Source organism: Pan paniscus, chromosome 5 (assembly GCF_029289425.2).
Source record: "Pan paniscus chromosome 5, NHGRI_mPanPan1-v2.0_pri, whole genome shotgun sequence".
Lineage (NCBI taxonomy): Eukaryota > Metazoa > Chordata > Mammalia > Primates > Hominidae > Pan > Pan paniscus.
In genome coordinates, this window is record NC_073254.2 from 26,209,737 (window position 1) to 26,231,655 (window position 21,919).

The 21,919-nt window shown below is 35.2% G+C and overlaps 1 protein-coding gene across 1 annotated transcript in view; it reads left to right on the top strand.

Annotated features, from left to right (window-relative positions):
* Positions 1–21,661, top strand: part of TMEM170B (transmembrane protein 170B) — a 45,403-nt gene extending 23,742 nt beyond the window's left edge. Inside the window, exons 2-3 of the mRNA XM_003827556.6 lie at positions 3,818–3,988; positions 13,570–21,661. Coding sequence (XP_003827604.1) covers positions 3,818–3,988; positions 13,570–13,700 — 302 coding nt within the window. The 3' untranslated portion in view covers positions 13,701–21,661. The remainder of the gene's footprint in view (positions 1–3,817; positions 3,989–13,569) is intronic.
* The last annotated feature ends 258 nt before the right edge of the window (positions 21,662–21,919 follow it).

Below are 21,919 nucleotides of genomic sequence, written 5' to 3' on the forward strand. Positions count from 1 at the left end.
CCTTTGGTTTTTATAAAACATTAAACTGAAATTTTACTTTGCCTTCTATTAGGTAGATTTATTGTTGAGATCATAGCTACATATTCAGTAGTCAAACAACACTACTTTTTTATAATGTCAGATAATCTCCTGTTCATAGTGTTAAATATAGTCAATAAATAAATAATTTCCTCTAATTGTATTATAAGAACTTTTTTAAATGGGCTTGAGGTACAAGGCGGATTGTTGACTTTTGTATTGAAGAGTCTGTGGTTGTTGCAGAGCCTTTCCTTGTCTCAGGGTAAGTTGAGAAAAGAGCTCCCTTGATGAAAATATACACCCCCATATTCTACTCCCTTATATTCTCACTTTATTAGGTTCACTTAGGAAAACTGTATCTTTCAATATGCAAATATCTGCTGAGCAAGTTGGGGTTTTTAAATTTTAATGTATTTATTATAAATTGAAGCCATTTGTTTGAGAGTAATGATCTGAAATACTGTTTCCCTGAATGCTGGAAGAGAAAAGCTTCTAAAAGGCAAGTTTTGTCTATATTTCCGTAATCACTAGCATCTATCTCGTATGCCATTGAGAAGCACGCATGGTAGTTTAACACACACTGTAAAATATATCAGATGTCTCTTCTTTGAAATAATTTCAAATTGCATGAGTCCATTCTACGTGCCAGTTCTTAAGAATTTGGCAGGGTAAAGCTGATTTAAAAAAAAAAATCTTTCTATTCTTTCGTTTTTTAAAATTAAACTTTTATTTTGAGATTATAAGAATCACAGTTGTAAGAACCAATACACAGAGAGCTTATGTACCTTCTATCCAGTTTACCCAATAGGAACGTCTCAGAAATCCACAGTATAATATATCAACCAGGATATTGACATTGATGCAATCCACCAACCTTATCCAGATTTTGCTAGTATTTCTTCTACACTTGTACTCTTCTCTATTGTGTATTTAGTTCTATACAATTGTATCACTTACATGTATATCCACCACTATAGTCAAAGAAGAAATCCATTACCACAAAGATCGCTCATGTTGCTTTTTAATAACCATACCCTCCTTCCTTTTTAAGGAGTTTTTGTTTCGTTTTAAAATTCTTAGTCATTTGTGGTCTTGACCTAAGTATTTTTCAAATTTATATCATGCTTTTAAATTTTTTACTTTTTAAAAAAAATTGGTAAAAACATAACTGATGAAGCACACTCGCTGTTGACTGGGGGCAGTGGCTCACGCCTGTAATCCTAGCACTTTGGGAGGCCAAGGTGGGCAGATCACCTCAGGTCGGGAGTTTGAGACAGCCTGACCAACACAGAGAAACCCCATCTCTACTAAAAATACAAAAATTAGCCAGGCATGGTGACGGGCACCTGTAATCCCAGCTACTTGGGAGGCTGAGGCAGGAGAATCGCTTGAACCTGGGAGGTGGAGGTTGCAGTGAGCTGAGGTTACTCCACACCAGGCCACCCTCCCCGCCAAGAAAAGGCACTCACTGTTTTCTCCTCCCTCACACAGATCACTTCTGTGACAAGTGATGTGTGGTTTTTTTCCCACACCAAGCAATTCTCTAGGATACCAACTGGGTGTCCTACAGTTCAGTTCAGTTCTGACATTTACCTGGTGTTAGCATCCAGTCCCGCAGGTTAAAGGCACAGTCCCAGAAACGACTCCCATTTAGACACCAGTAGAAAGTCTGGGCTTCCCATATTTGTGACTGACTGTAAGTCGGGGGTTCCCATTGACCCCTCCTCAGGTTTCATCATTTGCTAGAACAGCTCATAGAACTCAAGGAAACACTTCACTGGTTATGGTTACTGGTTGATTTTAAAGGTTACAACTTGAGGCCAGGCGTGGTGGTTCTCGCCTGTAATCCCAGCACTTTGGGAAGTTGAGGCAGGAGAATTACTTGAGGCCGGGAGTTCTAGACCAGTCTGGGCAGCACAGGCACATCCTGTCTCTACAAAAAATATTTTTTAAAAACTAGCCAGGCGTGGTGGCCCACATGTGTTGTTGTAGCTACTGGGAAGACTGAGGCAGGAGGATCACTTGATCCCAGGAGATGGAGGCTGCAGTGAGCTATGGTCACGCCACTGCACTCCAGCCTGGGTGGTGGAGCAAGACTCTGCCTTAAAAAAAAAAAAAAAAAAAAAAAAATCATATGGTATTCATTTGTGATGATTTATTTCACTTAGCATAATGTCCACAAGGTTCATTCCTGTTGTAGCATGTGATAAGATTTCCTTCCTTCCCTTTTAAAACTGAGTAATTTTTCCATTGTATGTGTACCATGTTTTATTTATCCATTCAGGGACTCTTGAGTTGCTATCACCTCTTGGCTATTGTGAATAATACTGATAAACATGGGTGTGCCAATATCTCTTTGAGATTCTGCTTTTAGTTCTTTTGGGTATATACCCAGAAAGTGGAATTGTTGGATCATATGGTAGTTTTGTTTTTAACTTCTTGAGGAGCCTCCATACTATTTTCCACAGCAGCTGCATCATTTTACATTCCTACCAACAGTAAATATCTATGTTTAATGATATTTGGATACATAGGTTTTGATTCATCCATTTTAATTCTTTAATGACTATTTTATTGACTTTTCTTTTACGATTGATAGTGACTACCTAGCCCAAATCACAGATGAGATACTTTGTATTATAGAATGTTTCCATATCAAGGATGATCCTCAAGGTGACATCTAAATATTTTAGAGTCAGCTCTTTCAGGTATAAGTGAGAGAATCCTTATCTGAATAGTTTAAAAAGAGGGATTTTATTAAACGGGAACTGGGATGTGACATTGAATCTAAGGATGGTAATGAGTCAGGCGTTAGAAATAAGTCATTAAGGGACTTGATTCTCTGTTGTCTTTGATGGATCTTTTTCCTTCTTGTACTGTGACTTTCATCATGCGACAATGAAGTAGCTTCACAAATCTTGAGCCTTTCTGCTTCAGCTACCCAAAGAGCAAGGACACTCAGTTGGTCCCAATCCAGAAGTCCCAGGGGAAGGGAACGATTGGCCCAGCTTGGATCGATTGCCTTTCTTTCCACCCTCACTACAGTATGGTCAGGGAGAAGGAGTCAGTGCAAGGACATCTGTGGGAACTATATGGAGTGACTGGGAGGCAGTCGGGTGGCCAGAAGGAAAGGGAATAAATGTGAGAGAATGAAGAGTGTGCTTGTCCACTGTCTCTTAAGCTGAGATGTCAGTGAACAGTCGATTGAGGTCACAGTGGGGAGATAATATTGGAGCTTGAAAAGTTCTGGATAAGGAACACTAAGATGACTAGAGGCAAATAATTTATCTGACTGATTTTTTAGTATACTAAGTTCAGGGCCACAAGGAGAAAATGACTGAAATTCTTAAAGATAAAAGGTAAAAATCATTGACTGATTTCTGGAATGATTTGAATTAGAATTACAAGGTAGTTAAAAACATTCTTAACACTGCTATTTAGGGTAGAAAATAAAAGATTCTATTTCAAACAGTAATTTTATAATTCTAAGAAGTTTACAGATATATCGGGTTTAATATAAAATTGATGGATGATAGCTATATAATAGGGGCATTTAGAAGAAATTAGAGTATGGTGTTAACCTTTTGAAGCCATGGAAGGAATTATTTCCCCATCAGGCATCAGCGATGATGATAAAACTTATAATGTATTCAGTGCTACTTGTGTCAGGCACTGTGTGAAGCATTTTTCTATGTATTATGTCATTTAACCTCCCAAACCATAGGTGCTCACTATTTGTTAAATTGAATTTTCTAAGTTGTGTTTCAACAGGTGATTAATACTTTGCTTTTCCTTTCAGAGATGTGGTACTGGATCTTCCTCTGGGCTCTCTTCTCTTCTCTGTTTGTCCATGGTGCTGCAGGAGTGTTGATGTTTGTGATGCTGCAGAGGCATAGGCAGGGAAGAGTCATCTCTGTCATTGCAGTCAGCATTGGATTTCTGGCTTCTGTAACTGGAGCGATGATTACCAGTAAGTTGATTTTCTTTTGTCTGAGGATGTAAGTTTGTATACACTTACCATTTTGGTAGCTGTGTTCTTATTATACATGTAACATTAGTGAGATCTTTTATGTAGATTATTTTTCAACACTTAACACACTCCATCTAGAAGATAAAGATGAGCTGATTTATTCATTGAACAGATAAGTCGTTGTAATTCTGCTATGTGAAGAGTCCTTTTACAAGGTTTTGAGGGAAATAGAAAAATTCATAAAAATTGGCAAGAGGCAAGGCAGGTCAATGGGAAAATTCACAGTGATTATAGTTTCTGCTTTCAAGTTGCTCATTTTCTAGGAAAAAAGAAAGGCATAAAAATATGTCAGTGGTAATTATCATAAGCAAAAGTATAGCCCTGAGGTCCTTAATGTCATCTGCCTGTGACTACAAAATAAAATTGCACTTTCTTCTTATATACACATTATTATGGCCTACTAGAAATGAGCTGTGCTAGAGTGTCTTCTAGTGCTTTGCAGGTTTCCTGCTGTGCTGCCTCATGAGCTTTTTCAGACAAGTTTTCAGGTTCATTCCCTCTGGACTTCTCTGTTTAACACTGTACTTAGGCCCAAACTCCAGCCTTGACTTCAAAGAATTAGTTTATGGTTTTGTTATCAGCAGAAGGTATCCAAGTTACCAGCAGCAAATCCATACAGGTCTGCAGCAGCCTCAGTTCTTACCTCCTCAGAAGAAATAATTCGACTGAGGGGTGTAAGACAGAAAAAGACACCAAGGCAAGCTTCAGAGCAGGAGTGGAATTTAAAAGCTTTAGAGCAGGAAAGAAAGGAAAGTACACTTGGAAGAGACACAAATGGGCACTTTGGAGGTCAAGTGCCCCATTTAACCTTGGTCCTATGACTTGCTGGCCCATTTCCAGTGTCTTGCACCCCTTTTCCTTCATTCTTCCTTTAGGGTGAGCCACCCGCATGCGCGGAGTCCTCTTTACACTTGGGAGGCGAGCATGCGCAGTGTGTTTAAGAAGTTGTATTCATGCTCATCTGAGGCTTTCTTCCCTTTTCCAGTGGAATGCCCCCAAAGGTCATACTCCACCATTTTGTTTTAATGCACATGCTTGAGCCCACTTACGCATTTCCTGAGATTTTATTGGAAGCTACTGGTTACCAATTTCAAGTGTTTTTATCCATTGGGAAATTGCCTCTCCCTGGTGCCTGTGACCAATTATCATTTTAGTGTGACAACTGCCGGACTATCACCTGATGGTCACCCGACATTCCTGGTGGGTGGGGGCAGCCCTCTCCTGCCCCACTCCTGACAACCTACCTATTGTAACAATTTCTGCAGCCACTGGTTGAGCAGAGCTTAGGTGTGTACCCTGTTGAGACTGGAGTGTGCCACATCTACTTGCTTAGTGTGGTTTAGCCAGGAACCAGGTGCCTCTCTGAGCTGCTGTTGATTCTGTGACTGCCAATGCAGAGTACATGTGTCTGTTGCCCTTCACGTCTGGCCTATTCCCATATGTCAGGGGCAGCTCACTGCTACCACTGGATCTGTTTTGGGACTCTCTGACAGTTTCTTCTTCCTTTCTAGTTGATTCTTGCCTCAGAGATAAGAAGGCAACCTTGTCTTTATGATGCAAGGGATTCCCTTCTTTACCCTTTCCAGAGTGATTGACATCCTTTGTCTTGAGAGGAAAGCCCTACTCCCATGTCCCTGGGTATGTCCTATGGCACTAATAAGACAACCATAAAATACTTGTGGGAAATGGGGAGGAGTCTGTTTTCTTATCCTTCAGTTGCTATTTTTTGTTATCTTGTGTTAAGTTTTTATAGTTGCTTTTGTTGTTTCTGCACTCAACCTACAATTTGATGATGTGGATGGTACCTCATATGCTTTGTCATAGACAGGGTTTTAAACAGGTACTCAGGTTTAGCTAAAGCACATGGTCTGCTTAATAGGAGTAGTGCCAGATTCAGTAGGAAAGATAGAACTGAGCCAGATTCCAGAGGGCCTTGGAAAGCTATCTGGGAAGTTTGGGCTTTATTCTGCCGGCCATGGAAAACAAATGGATATTTTTGAATGCAGTTGGCAAGGGACAAGCAGTTCAGTGGGAAATTTTGTTTTATAGTTGAATATAGAATTAATGTAAAGAAGCAAGAGAAATCCCTGAAAGAGCAGAGACCTGGTCTGTCTTCATCACTGCTCGATCCCCAAAAATAAAACAGTACCTAGAACATAATTGATGTGCAAAACATATAGGTTGGATGGATAGGAGTGACAAAGGAAGAGAGGGAGGAAAGGAAAGAAAGAAGAGGGGATAGGGAGAGAGAATAAAGAGGAAGGAAGAGGAATTAAGAGGCATTAACTGTAATCTAAACTTGAGGCCAGGTTCTGAACTAGAGTAATGGCCGTAGGTTGGGAAGGAAGGAGTTAATGTAAGAACTATACAAAGGACAAAAAATCTAAATTAGTTATTCATTGTGGTGGCATATAAAGAGATATGAAAGGGGCTGCCAGTAGTTTTTGACATGGCCACTGTTGTAATTGTGCAACCATGAACAGAGGAGGAAGGAAGAAGGAGCAGCTTGTTTGGAAGTTTAAGTGGTATGTGTATATATGTATGTATTTATTTGCATATATTATTGCAAAAGTTTAAAGAGAGCATGAGAAATGGAATTCTTCCATTTATCTCTGATGATATGTGTGTATATATAACCCATTTTCAATTCAGTCAAGAATAAAGTAAGCCAGTGATTTTAGAAACTGCAGTGTTATATTTTTAAATCCTTAAAAATATAAGTCTGACACAATTTCAAGTAAAAATTTGTGTCCATATTAGCAATAAAACATTCAATTTTTTTCTGGCTAATTATCTGACCTGCAAACAGGTGAATTAGGAAAACTAGCCAATGTGAATAGTGATATTTATTTTCTTAATACAAGTTGTGAATACTAGTGCACTCATAGCTGTATCTTCAGTTCAGTTATTGATTGCTAAATACCTATATTCAGTAAGATGCTGACTGAATATAGTTACATATTCATTATATTTTGCTACTTCTTAGATTTTATTTTGAAACTAGAGTGATTTTTCATATAGTGTTTTTAGTTAATACCAGAATTGGGAGAAACTGGTTTCTATATAATGTCTAATTTTAGCTGTTTAATTTTAGCCAGTCTAAAAGTGTGAAGTAAGTTCTCATTGTTGGTTTAATTTGCATTTCTGTGATTATTAATGAATTTGAGCATCTCTTCCTATGTTTATTATATATTTAGGTTTTCTTTTTTACAGATTGCTTCTTTAAATTCTGTGGTTTTCTTTTGGTATTCTTGTTTCCTTTTTATTAAATTACAGATATTTTTATATATTAGAGATATTGACCTCTTGTTGGTTTTGGACTTTGCAAATAATTTATCTCAGTCTTTTATCAGTTACCTTCATCCATGATATCATTTACGGAGCAGAAATCCTTAGTTTCGACATGATCAGCTGAAAGGGTTTTTGTCTTATGATTTATACTGAAAGATTTTATTAAAGAAGTTATCCTCCATTCCAGTGCCAAAAGATATTCTGATATATTTTCTTCTATTAATTTTACAGTTTTCCCTTTTGTATTAAGGTCTTTAATTCACCTGTAGCAGGAAGTGGCAAACATTTTTGTAAAGGGCCAAGTAATAAATATTTTAGATTTCGCAGGCTAGTGGTCTCTGTCACATTATTCAGTTCTGCCAAGGTAGTGCAAAAGCAGCCATAGACATATGTAAATGAATGCGCATGGCCTGTTTCAGTAAAACGTTATTTGTATTTACAACAGAGGCATCGGGCATTCAGGCCATAATTTATCCTCCATATAGAGTCTACCTTTGTTTTAGGTATTAGATAGGATTCTATGTGTTTTTTTCCCCCACTGCCATATAGTAAATCAGTTTTTATCATGCCAAACACTAAAAAATTCATCATTTCCTTGTTAATTTGTAGTGCCACCTTTATTGTATATTACATTCTTAAAGTACAGGGATCTGTCTCTGAACTCTATTCTGATGCATTGGTCTTTTTATCTATTCTTGTAGAAAGGTCACTTTTCTTTTTTTAATCCCAGTGGTTTTGTGGTATATCTTAATATCTGTCAGGAATAGGGTCCCTCTTGTTACTTTCCTTTCTCAAAGTTAACAGCTGTTGATGGGCCTTTATTCTTTCATGTAAATTTTAGACTGTGTCTACTGGATCGCTCAAAAAGTATGATAATGATTTTTATTAGGATTTAACTGAATATAGAGGATAATTTGGGAAGAATTGGCATATTATATCACCCAAGAACATGTAGTGTATCTCTATTTATTGAGATCATCTTTTACGTCTTTTATTAGAGTTTAAAAATGCTTTCTCAATAGGAAGTTTGTATACTTTTTATGAAGTTAATTCCTAAACTCCTGTTATGGCTATTGTGCATGGATATCTTTTGATTACATTGTTTAGTTTTATTGGTGTGGAGAAATACTATTAAGCTTTGTAAGTCAGGTATATGAAAGATTAACAAAAAACTGGTTCTTTGGAGAGAGAAGATGAATAGACTGCTGGCAAACTAAGAAAAAAGGGTTAAGGCAGAAGAGTAAAATACAGAGCATAATAGAAGAAATACTAAATCTCAATAATAAAGATAGAGAATTACAAAAATAAAATAGTTTTATGAACAGCTATACCTAAATATAAAATGTCAAAATTTGACATAAGGGGAAATAGAACATATGAATAGGAAAATAATTATTTTTGCCAATTGCAATATTAAAGACCCTTCTTCCAAAAAACTCCAGGCCCAAAGGGGTTTACAGGAGAATTCTACCAAACTTTCAAGAACAACTAGTTCATATTTGATCCAAGTTACTGCAGAAAATAGAAAGAATAAAAGCTGTGCACAGCTGTGCACAGTGTAATCTTGTTGCTAAACAAGATGAGGGCTACACCAGAACCTTAGGAATTGCTATTCTTGGAATGCAAAGATAATTCAATATCAGAAATGAGTGCAGCTGTATTTCAAGAAAACATTATTGATGGACACTAAAATCAGAATTTCATATAATTTTCATGTATCATGAAATCTTAATCTCTGGATTTTAAAAAATCACTTTAAAAATGTGAAAACTATTCTTAGCCTGCATGCTGTACAAAATAGGTCGGTGGGCCAGATTTATGGATTGTAGTTTGCCAACCTCGATCTAACTATGCAAACTGATAGAATCAACACATTATTAAAACTAATTCTTGCCTTAACCTTGTTCTATTTTTTTTTTCTGTTTTTCCATCCATAGCTCTTTGTGCCTCTTCACCCTTAACCTTTATCATATGCTTGCTTTTTTTTTTTCTTTTTCCATTTTAGAGATAGAGTCTGGCTCTGCTGCCCAGGCTGGAATGCAGTGACACACTCATACCTTACTGTACCCGTGAACTTCTGAGCTCCAGTGATCCTCCCAACTCAGCCTCCTGAGTCGCTAGGACCACAGGCTATCATTTGCTTTCTGTCAGGAAATACACAGGGCAGATCACATCACTTTTCATTGGAATGCCCATCTGCAGGCACTTGATGTTGTGTATCAATGTTTTCTGTCTGCTGATGACTCTCCTGTTCCCCTTCGTTCTTGTAGTTTTGTGTATTTTACTCACCTTCAGATCATCTTGGCAGTATTGCTTTCTCCACTTCATTTGGGATCTTTCCTTATTTCTAATTGATCATGTTTGCCACTGTTGACAGTGGCAGATCCACATGTGTTATTTATTTCAAGAACCCTATCCCACTTCTCTGCATGTCTGCATATATTAGCCTCATAAATCACCAAGAAAATAAAGATCTTAATGTACTCTTTCAACTAGCTGTTGTTCAGCAAGACACCCTAAGGAGAGTGAAAACTAAAGAACAACCTGGGGTAAGATATTTGTTAAAATAATATATAACATCATATAATTGTAAAAAGATTAATATCTAGACTATATATTTTTTAAAAACCCTGTGACTCAAGTTATAAAAAGACAACCCAGTAGAAAAGTGAATAAAGGACTTAAGCATTTCATAGAAGTAGAAACCCTAATGGCTAATAATATGTGAAGAGAAACTCAATCACATTAATTGCCAAGGATTTGTAAATTAATCAGATAGATAATATCTCTTACCCACTAGATTGGCAAAAAAAATTAAAAAACAAAAAAGGATGTCACCTGCCTCTGAGGATATGGAGTAACTGAAATACACATTGGTACAGCTAATTTAGAAAAATAATTTGGCACTATCTAGTCAAGTTGAAAAGGCCCATACCATAGGGCTGAGCAGTTCTGGTTTTACCCGTGGGTCATGGAGAAACTCTTGACTGCATGTGTGTGCTAGGGGTCATAGACAAGAACATTCACAGGAGCAGTGTTTGGGATTGTAAAGGACTGAAAACAAAGAAATGTTGTTGGCCATAGAATGGATAAATAAATTGTGGTATATTCATACTTGGAATTCTGTATGGCAGTGAAAATGAATAAGTTATAGCTGCATACAAGGAATATAGTTATTTCCTACTATATTCCATAATATATTTATGCCCTGCTATTTTAAATCAAGAGTTTATTTAACTTTTTCATTGTATACCAATATTTTTATTTGATAAATAGGATTGAAAGATATCCTGGCATTTAAAATGAAATATCTTTCATATCCTGACATTTAAGATGAAAGTTTCTTGGAATTTTAGGGACGTTTTCGGCAAGTTAGGTATAGAAGTTAAGTTAGAGTTTAAAAATTTTATTACGTGAGTAATATATGATTATATTCATTATGTAAAACTCAAAACATTATAGATAGAGCAAAGCCCCTTTTGACCAACACTCTCAAACTAGTGCTCTTCTCAGAAGTAAGCCCTATTTTCAGTTTGGTATGTATCCGCCAGATATTTGTTGATGCATTACATTCATTCATACATATTTACATACATACACGCATACATACACACATACATATGTATGTATGTACTAGTAGAGAATATGTATTGTTTTATGTTTTATTTTCTTTGTTACCTAAATGATATATCTAAGTTATTTTTATTTCAGTTCATACAAATCTGTATTTTCCTTTTGAAATTGTATGGGTTCATGGTATGGACTTCATATAGTTTATCTCCAACTGATGGTGGACATTTGTTTTGTTTTTGTTTGATTACAGAAATGCTGTATTGATTGTGTGTGTTTATGCATGTATATATGTGTGTTTATATTCTAAATATTAATCATCAGTTTGTTTTGCATATAGCAAATATTTTTCCAGTCTGTTCATTGATGTGAAACCTTTATGGGTTTTACCCTTTTTTTGTGGTCTTAAGATCTCTTTTCCTAGGATCATAAACCTAATTCTCTTACATTTTAAAGTTTAGATATGTACTTTTGTTTTTAACATTTAGTTATTTAATCCATCTGAAATTTATTTTGGGGAATGGTGTGAAGCAGGGACCTAAATTTATTTTTTTGAAATGGCTACCAGTCGTTCCAACACCATTTATTGAATGGTGAATCACTGATTGGAATTATCTTTATCCTTTACTACTATGACGACTACTAGCCAAAATTTGTTGAGTACATACTAGGATCATCCACTGTTTTAAGCACTTGACAAGTGTCATCTCTTAATCTTCGTGCCCACCTATTTTACAGTGGAGGAAGCAAGGCATGGGAGGCTGTGATTGTCCAGTGTAACACAGTTGCTAAGTAGTGGAGCTTGGATTTTAATCCAGGAGCCTGGCTCTACAACCCATGCTCCTCACCTTATGTAAGCATGCAAGGTTTGAATTGACACAGTTGTTTGCCATTTCACAGGCAGCCTGAGCTAGTAATTGCTTCGATTTTCCCCTTGTTGTGGATCATGATTGAAAACTTAGTATCAGAGGGATGGAGGCCAAAATGTGGTTTTTAAAATGGAAGATAGTCATATAAATCTAGGATGAATCCAAAGAGAAAGAGTATTACTCTAGTTTATTTTAACATAATTTCTGATAACAAAGGTGTAGGATACTTAATATTTTTAAAGAATGTCATCTAATTCTAAAATTTGGATATGTGACCAATTATACAAGTGATTTCATTGTTTGGTTAAGTAAATGTTGGTGCTACTAGGAGTTTCGAGATGCTTATTAGCTACTTTACCATTCTCTGAATTCTTCGTTCTCATTTTCACTTAGTATAAATATGAAGTGATAGAATGATTTCGGGATTTATAGCCAGACTAACCTGGATTGAAAAATCCCAGCTCTTGTACTTGCTGTATTTCCTGGGGCTAGTAACTGAACCTCTCTGAACCTCTGTTTTTTTCATCTTTAAATTAGGTGATAATACTGAGGGGGTGGTATGATATTTAAATATGATAATATTTGTAAAGTTCCTGCAAAATACATAGTATATGGTAAGTACGCTATTTTAATTTCCTTTTATTTTAAAACATGTATATGAAAGTCCTTGGCTTAGGTTAGTAATTTGCTTTTCCTGTTTACATCTCTTACAGAGCAATACAATAACTTTTATTTGGAAGATTTTGAGTGAAGTACAAATAATTAATCTTTAGCTAATTTTTTTCTAAGTTGACAAGTAAAAATTATATTCTAATTTTCATGACTAGGTTTCCGTCTTAATTGTAATTGTCAATTCAGTATTTTCAGATAACTTCTCGTCTTTGTCTTATGTTCTTTTATCTAATCATTTTAGGATATATAGACAGTTTTTCTAGAAAAATAGTTTTCAGGGCATCTCCATCTGTGGGATGGCATATTATAATTTAAATGTTTCCTCCTTTATGGTTCCTAAATGTGCTTTTAAAGTTAGCCACTTAGATACCACATCATTATGGATGGTCTGTGAAGATCAGATGTTGAATCAGATGAGCACTGAGGTTCCTCATACACTGAGATTCTCCCGTTCTCAGAAGTGTACATTACCTAAGGAACCTCACTAGAATAGATGTCAAGTTCATTTTCCATTCTTATTAGACGTCAAGATACTAGTCTCCAAATAACTTAGAGTCGGATGGTTTATTTAAAAAGCAAGAATTATTTTGTATGGTAGATTGTGAGATGGATTAGTCAGGTATTATATTTTACATGATATTTAAGAATTCATATTATTCAGAAAAGATACCTTTAATATTAAAATATTTATTAATAATTTAGAAATTACATTAAATTGTTATTTTTCTGCATTATCATTTGTAATTATCAGTATGTTATATTGTATGTTTACAAAAATGCTAAAGAGGCCTAGTTAATTGAATGCCCAGGTGAGAGGTTGCAATAATGAATTATTCATTGTTTATGAACATATTTGCTACCAAGTATGCAGCATATACCATAAATATATATCTTTTGGTTGAATAGAAAAGTCTGTTTTTCAAATAAGTGGCTAAGCGTATTATGGTAAGTTGTAACTTTCACCAATCACAGGGAAACTTTTTCATAGAAAGTGGATAAAATGAGAAAAAAATGATGACTTATGTTTTGATGAAATGAAAAGAGCTCTTAAGGTGCAGCATGCAGTGTGTTATAAAATGAGTGACTGTATCCCTTCATTTTTCTCCCGTTTCTCCTTAGGTGCAGCAGTAGCGGGCATTTACAGAGTAGCTGGGAAGAACATGGCCCCTTTGGAAGCGCTGGTATGGGGCGTTGGACAGACTGTACTGACATTAATCATCTCCTTTTCAAGGATCCTCGCTACACTTTGAGGTTTCTGTGGGAATGTCTTACTTCACATAAGGAAACAGATGTACAGATTCCCTGAAAACGGCATTGTTAACAAGTGGAAATGAAATTGTGCAAGAATGTGGACTGAGCAGGTCAAAGCATAAGGAAGACCTTGAGCTGTGTGGAAGGATTGCCCTCTGGTGTTCAAGTGATTGCACTACCGCACTGCACCTTATGTGCCTCTGTCTCAGGCAAGGTGCATTAAGACACTATGTAAAGTTACAAGAAAAAGCACCTTGTTTAGCTGCCTATCAGGTTAACATTGGTGTTGAAATCATCGTTCCTAACAGTGTTGTGTTAAGTTACAGGGACGTTTCGAGGTATTGATATATGTGCCAAACTCTTTTCTTTTTGTTAACATTGATCATGTGACAATTTGCAAGTGTAGATGTAGCTGAGTGCTGTGAACATATTTGACATGAATTCAGGTAATGTACTAAGATTTTTGTTCTGTAACACTAAATCCCGTATGAGTGCTAAATACTGAATTGTTTAACATGAGAGAAATTATTTGGTTTTTAATGTTGCGCGTTTCTGGGATTTAGGGCTTCAATATGTTTAGGTATTATTGTTATTTAATTGATGTGGAAGATAAGTCTTCTTAACTGAAGACTAGCTCAACTGTTTTAAGAACTCAGAGTAGCTCTATAGGGTGCATACTTTTCACCAACTTAAATAACACCCTTTTATTAGCTTCCCTCATGCATCCATATTCTGTTTATACAAATTCAGAAACTTGAAGGGTCATACACATTGATTGTAGTTTGTGCGTCATAAAAATGTAATTTGAAAATTTTCTTAAGAATTTTTGTAAGAAAAAAGTCTGAAATGCATGTTGCATTCTTTGACCCTTCTAAAGAAAGTTTTTGCCTTGTATCTCATGGACAAAACATCTTTATAACTAGTATCTCAGTGGGATTATATTACGTGTTGCATATATCTTGATTTTTGACAAAACATAAACAGTCTTTCATTCTGGAGTATTAACTGTTTTTAGAGAGTGGCCTAAATTAGGCTCTGGAAATAAAGACCTCATTTGTAGAAATAAGTAACAAGTAAGTTATATAGGAAGAGTAATGAACTATTTTACTTTGGACATGTGGCAACATCATAATTTTGCTAAGTAAAAATTGGGGAATATAGTAGGTAATTTTAAAATTTGGCAATTAGTCTCAGCATATCAATGCAGTACTGAGCGTGTATTAGAGTAATTCAGTTGTTCAGTTCTTGATTTATGATATGAAGTTATGATTTAAGTTTAGTAGAAGAATCTGTGAGAGCATATATCAAAAGTGGAAATGTCCTTTATATAAAACATTTTAAGAGGTTCTGGCAATACGTAATTGTAAGAGTATAGGAAGTAGGGTTGAACTGGTCTCCTAATGAGATTTTTTTGGCACCAGATAACAATTATAATGTGCTAACTCAAAGGAGACATTGCAGAGAATATGAAGTTAAGGATAATCCAAAAATAACCTGGTAGCCTTGCTGTTTAATCCAATTTGCTATAAAAGTAGGCCTTTGTTATATTACATTCAAATTTAAGAACTTTGTTACCCATACCACTTTTTCTCTACTCAGAAGCAGAGTATATCCACAACTTATCAATGAGAAGTTGGAGAGGCAGTACTTTTCTCAGTATGGAAGCCAATTTGGGGGATTTACTAACACTGGCTTGGAAATTTGTTTTAAAAAAATAATAAGCAACTATGCATGGATCTTTGAAGTAAATCTTAAAATTGATTATTTTTATTATGTACAAGCCTGAAATTGTTTTCATGTGTTCTTTATATTCCTGATGTTTTTACAAATTAAATTTAGGCATAACTTTTCCAAGTCAATCTGATTTTTTCTTTTCTGCCAGACTTGAATTGTGTTCTTCTTTTACTTTGGCTATTCTGTCAATAATTTAAAGCATTCGTATTCTTCCAGAGGAATTACCAATAGCATGTGGAAATTGTTTCAGATCTATAGAATGAATACTTATTTTAACTTATGGTTATTTTATGATTTAAGAAAGTTATGGTAAAGTAATATGGAGCATGATTCATAATCCAAAATTAACAAGAAAATAACTTGGATACATTAAATGTACTAATGTGTGGACCAAAGAGATTTAAACTATTGTTTTTACTCTAGAATGAAAGTATAATTGAACGGTTAATAATTAGTTTGTAGAGTGTCCTGCAGTTATTATCAAGTTGCTTTACGTTATCAATTGTGTGTGTATGTGTATACTTTTAATTTTAGGGGTTATTTTTGGTTTCTTTGCTGTTTTCAGTTATTTCCATTGAGATTTTGTGCAACTGTCTCTCTTTTGATGTTTTGAGATGCAGTTGAATAGTTTGAGTTCATGAATTGTCTTTATAGCTATTTATATGCTGAAATTTTTAAAAAGTAGCTTTCCTATAGACACAAGAAATGTTTAATGATATATATACACACACGTATATATCATTATAAACGTATATAGAGAGCTGCTATATATGAATACAGTCTACTTGGAAAGCTTTTTTTCAGTGAACACTTGCATGTTCTAGTGGAAAATTTGTTCAGTGTAATGATCTTTTAAATAGGTTTGAGGATGTTTGAAAATTTTGAATTTTGGGAAAATTTTCTTCACTTAATAGAGCTGGAGACCCTTGTTTGGGACATGACAAAAGTCCTTATTGATGTATTTGGGTTATATACTTTGTTAAAATTTATATGTGATTTAGCAGTACATTTTCTTCGTGACAAATGCAAGAAGGGAGGGAGGATCCTCTATAGTGGACACTCCTTTATTTAAAAAATGTTTAATAAAATATTGTTTATAGTGAAATCAGCTCCCCAAAGAAGGAACTCCTACATGCCCAAACTAATTACAGTTGAACATACTGATTAAAAATGCCATAGATCACAGCTAGTCAGGAGGCCTCAAATAAACTGCAAATAATGCTTAAAACTTTAAAAGAAGGAGTACCAGCAGTCTTCCCCATGGGACAGTTCCAAGGTAATAGCCTACCTTGCCTAGGATAAGTGAAGTCCTAAATGATGGCTATCTTCAGGGCCTGGAGCAGAATTATTCTTTAGATCTTAATGTTTACCAAACAGTGTTACAGTTTGTTACCCAATATACTTTCTTAGTATTTGCAGCATACATTTCACTGCTCAAAAAAGTATAAGGGTTTTGTTTGTACTTTAAATGAGAGAAATAAAGAAATGAGTTGGCCTGTATATCTTGTATTTGTGATATGAGGAACGGGATAATTTGAAATCATAGAATGTTGTGGAAAAGGTCTTTAAAGAACCTCTAATGAAGAAAGTGTGGCTGCCACATTGATGTACCTAGGCTGCCACTCATACACCAAATAATTCTATTTTGTAAACACTTTGTGCAGATCCACTATGTAAAGTGCTCTACCAAGTATTTTCTCTAGTAAGAAGTACAAGAATTACCAAGATGGAATTCTTTACCTTGAGTCCACCAAGAGCTAGCAAGATGATTTTTAAATCCTAAAAAGTTTGGGACAACATTTTGCTTCCTGATTTTAGTTGAGAGTTAGCCTGTTATCCCTCCAAATTCTCATTTTCCTGGTTCATCCACTAAATAGAATTTCCATAACTGAGATATCATGGCTGTGACATAGTGAAGAGAATACGAGACTCCAAGCCAGCAACACAGATTGAATTAAGACTCTGTCACTTGTCAACTTTTTGACCTTGAGCAAATCACTTAACTTCTCTGAGCCTCAGTTCATACTCCGTAAAATGTGACTAATACCTCATGTAGTTATTGTGAGGATTACGTGAGATTGTTTATGAATGGCAAAGCAGTATGTATTTCACAGTAAATGATCAACTGATAGTCTCTAGAATTTTTTTAAATTACATTTTGCAATTGCATTACCAATTGAATATGTTGTTTTGTAAAATTCATCAATTTTCTTTCATTTCTATATTTTCCTTACATATACTTTAGGAAAGAAACTAAAAACGTTCTCTCATAATCTTGCTTCATCTCCTTTTCACTTTTTCTTTTTAAAATCAGCAGATCTTTAAGAACCTTTTGTGAATTGGTGGTGGTGGAAATGGCCAGTGCAAGCAGGATTAAATTAGGAGTTGTGTTGGCCACTGGTTAAAATAGGAAAAGGGTAGAGAGGCAGTCAGCCTTGACTCCCTTATCTATTCCCACTTACTTCCCTTGGATTCATTCAGCCATGTTGATTTATTGACTTTCTGCTATTTGCTAATTATTCTTCTTGAAAAGTAAGAGCGATATATAACCCTTCAGTCTTCTATATGTCTGTTTCTTCTGCCGGCCCTGGGCCCTTGGCTCTACAGTGTAGTGCCAATTCTGTAGAAAAATAGAACGATATTCAGTGTCTACCAAGTCCTTTCTTCCACAGGCCAAGGGTGCTTAAGCCCTAGCTGTTATTTTGTTTCTTTTTTTTATTTATTTTTTGAGACGGAGTTTCGCTCTTGTTGCCCAGGCTGCAGTGCAATGGCATGATCTCAGCTCACCGCAACCTCTGCCTCCCAGGTTCAAGCGATTCTCCTTCCTCAGCCTCCCGAGTAGCTGGGATTACAGGCACACACCACCATGCCTGGCCAATTTTGTATTTTTAGTAGAGACAGATTTCTCTATGTTGGTCAGGCTGGTCTCAAACTCCCGACCTCAAGGGATCCACCCACCTCGGCCTCCCAAAGTGCTGGGATTACAGGTGTGAGCCGCCGTGCCCAGCCTATTTTTTTTTAACTTTAAATACTATTATTTTAAATTTATGTTCATTATGTAATTCAGGGAGTAACGATGCCTGGAGCAATTTCTGAAATATTCTCAAACCACTTCACTCTTGACACGACAGATTTTTCTCTCAGTCTCAATCAGAATCTCTGCAGTCATTATTTGTTTTTAAGATGTGAGGGACGAGGAAAATTACTGAAGAAATTCTAGCAGATTTCGATTGCAGAGAAATTTGGTAACACTTTTTGGGTAACTGGGTAAATTATTTCTTTTAATAATCGGGTGAAACTCTGAATTGTTAAAACGGACCAATAATCAAATGGTTTCATAATCTTTCTTAACTTCCCGTCCTTGTTATAACATCTTGGAAGAAGACTCTTCAGGATAAAAAGGATATTATTTGATTAAAAATTATAGCATTTGGAGAGGTAACACGCAAAAACAAAAACATATTTGACAAAGCGCCCTACATCCTGTGTTTTGTTAGGACTAGAAACTATACTGGATGAGTATGTATACTGCATGTTTACACATGCTGTGTTTCTTTATATGTGAGGCTTCACTGACCACCGTGCATTTTGAAATTGTATTGCATTTTGTGTGTGTGTGTGTGTGGTGACAGTTTTGCTCTTCTCACTTAAGGAGCTCTGTTCTGTGTAGGCAGTACAGTGTTGTTAGGGAGGTTGCTGAATTATCTAAAAATGTATCCATGAATTTGGGGGAAATAATGCTTAATATCTGAAGTATTTTCAGTAAATGTGGAGATATATCAGATAATACTTTTAAATTAGTGGAAACACATTTCTGAGTGAACTGAGCTATTAACTATAATCATCTCTTCCCCTGAGTTTAGGGAAGTTGTTTTCACATTCTTTACATTTATTGCACATATACTGAACTTACATAATAACTCTTCCCTGATTTTGAGAACGAATTTAGCAATTTCCTAAAAATCTTCCTCCTCTTTCCATACAGATGTCGTATGTTATAGTTTAAACATATGTACAATTTGTTGATAGAATCCAAGGAGCTGGTTTAGGAAAGAATATTCTTAACCCCTACGGTTATGCAGCTCTAATCTTACTGAAAAGTAAATACTTTAGGCAAGTCAGGATAGCATGAACTTCATACATACGTTTTTACGATTATGTACTGCACCCACATGTATCTACTCTTGGTAGTAACATGACTCTACCCTTTTTGGGAATGTATTTAGGTGGATAACTGAAACGGAAAAGCAGTTTGACACAAATACACAGAAAGAGGAATTGCGGTGCATAATCAGTCGTCTGAGTCCCGTAACTGTAACACTTTTTCTCTTATAAATTGGTAGTTCCTAAAAATCACCACTTTAAAAATTTTATTCTGTCTTGCTGAATTAAGCAGAAATCACTTTTGTTAGAGCCTTGTTTAAAGGAACGTTAACTCGAGAGTACTACTGATGATGAAGCTTTTCTTGTTTTTAAAGTATTTACACATCATTGTTAAGTATTTTTGGAATGGAACATTTTAAAGTTTTCTCCATGGAAAGCAACATAGTGGCACTTGTTGAGTAAATCATCATAAAAATGACTTGCTTTTAATAGCAGATGAGTTGATAGTTTAACTGTTGACACTTTCTTAATGTTTTTGTTGTTGGATGCATTTACAATGGAAGAATTTTTTTAAAAGATTTGGCCCTCTCACCAATACACACATTCAGACTTGAGCTGCACACATTTAGATGAACAAATAGGAAATTCACGGTATTTTTTTGTTTTAGCCATCCAAAATTCATAGGATTCTACCAAAAATATTAGCCCCTGACTCTAGTTATTCTGAGATGAGGGAATCAACTTTATCTTGAAAGTTAACTAGCTAAAATGTCTTTATTTAAATAGCAAAAATATAGTTTACCTGACAGGTATTAAAAGTCTCACTTTCAAATTGTGTTAACTCTCAGACCACTGATGAATCATTTGGTAAATCACAGGCAGATTTTAAAAGCTAAATGAAGCCTTAGTGCCTTGAAAGTTAAGATACTTGTGCAAAGTGGATTTAGCAAGATTCAGGATTGGCACCAGTGAGTTGGCTAGGTACACATCACCTGTGACTGGGAATTCAAAGTTTAGAAAGCCTAACGAATAGTAGCTACTAACTTCATATGGTTCAATGTAAATCAGTTACTTAGTCATTGACTGTGACAGATGACAGCTACTTTCACTATATTTTCATGATGTGGTATTTTTCTCTATTTTTTCTTTTTCCAAGTATGAAATGGAAAAAAATGTAGTTAAGAAAATTAAGTGTGAGACTTTAAAATTTAGTTTTGTTGTAAACTAGAGATTCTAGTGAACAGTGTTAGTTTTATACTGTAGTACAGGGCACACACTTTAACCTTTAGAAATATGTTTACCATCAGGGATTTATTTTTACTATAGAAATACTAAATGTACTGTGAAGCTTAAAGACAGGAGAATAAATGTTGGAGGGGTAATACACAAAAACAAAGGCATATTTGATGAAGTACCCTGTGTTATGTGAACACAATTTCCCCTTCTGTTAAGACTATAAACTATACTGTATGAGTATGTGTACTGCATGTTTACATAAAACAGTTTAATTTTGAAGGATTATTTTAAAAACTATGTTTATATATAATACCTAACAAGCTGTAAATATTGTATATTATTGATTTTTAATTTTATATAAGCAATTTTTTATTTCCCAATTCATGTACAAATCTCATTATGTATATAGCATAATTTCCTGGAGAACACAAATTTTGCAGTGAATTTTAAGTAATTTTAATTGCAGTAAGCATCAGTTTAGCCTAGAGATGTTGATCTTTATTTTAAATTATTTTTCACCATTCTCATTTTCTTCAAAGGGCAGCAATAAACATATGCAAGTTATTTTTAATTATAGAAAGTAGGTCTACAAAGATAAGATCTAGGTTCCAATTCATTGCTTTAAGGAAAAGATGCACAATTACTATCATTCAGTGTCTAATCACAGGACCATTTCTGAGGTCCACATGTGGCTCTCCTCTTTGTAATATACAGGGTGAACTCTTTACTGATACACACAAGACAACTGTTAAAAAGTGAATCCAGCACTTAAATGTCATTACACAGAATTTATTGGATTAAAAATTTGTAATATACAGTATTTTAATAAAGTTTCTGTATTCAATTTCATGCACTTATATATAAATAAACCTGTCTTTGAAAGCTTTATGGGGTGTTTGACTCTTGGTGATAAATCTTTTCAATTCATTCACTATGGACTCAAATGTCTTCTCTTGCCTTTTTGTCAATTTTTCTGGCCCTGTTTTACCTACAGATTTAGGAGTTAGTGCTTAAAAGCTGAGAGGCGACCAGCTTGGCCAACGTGGTGAAACCCGTCTCTACTAAAAATACAAAAAAATTAGCTGGACGCTGTGGTGTGTGGCTGTAGTCCCAGCTACTTGGGAGGCTGAGCCTGGGAAATCAC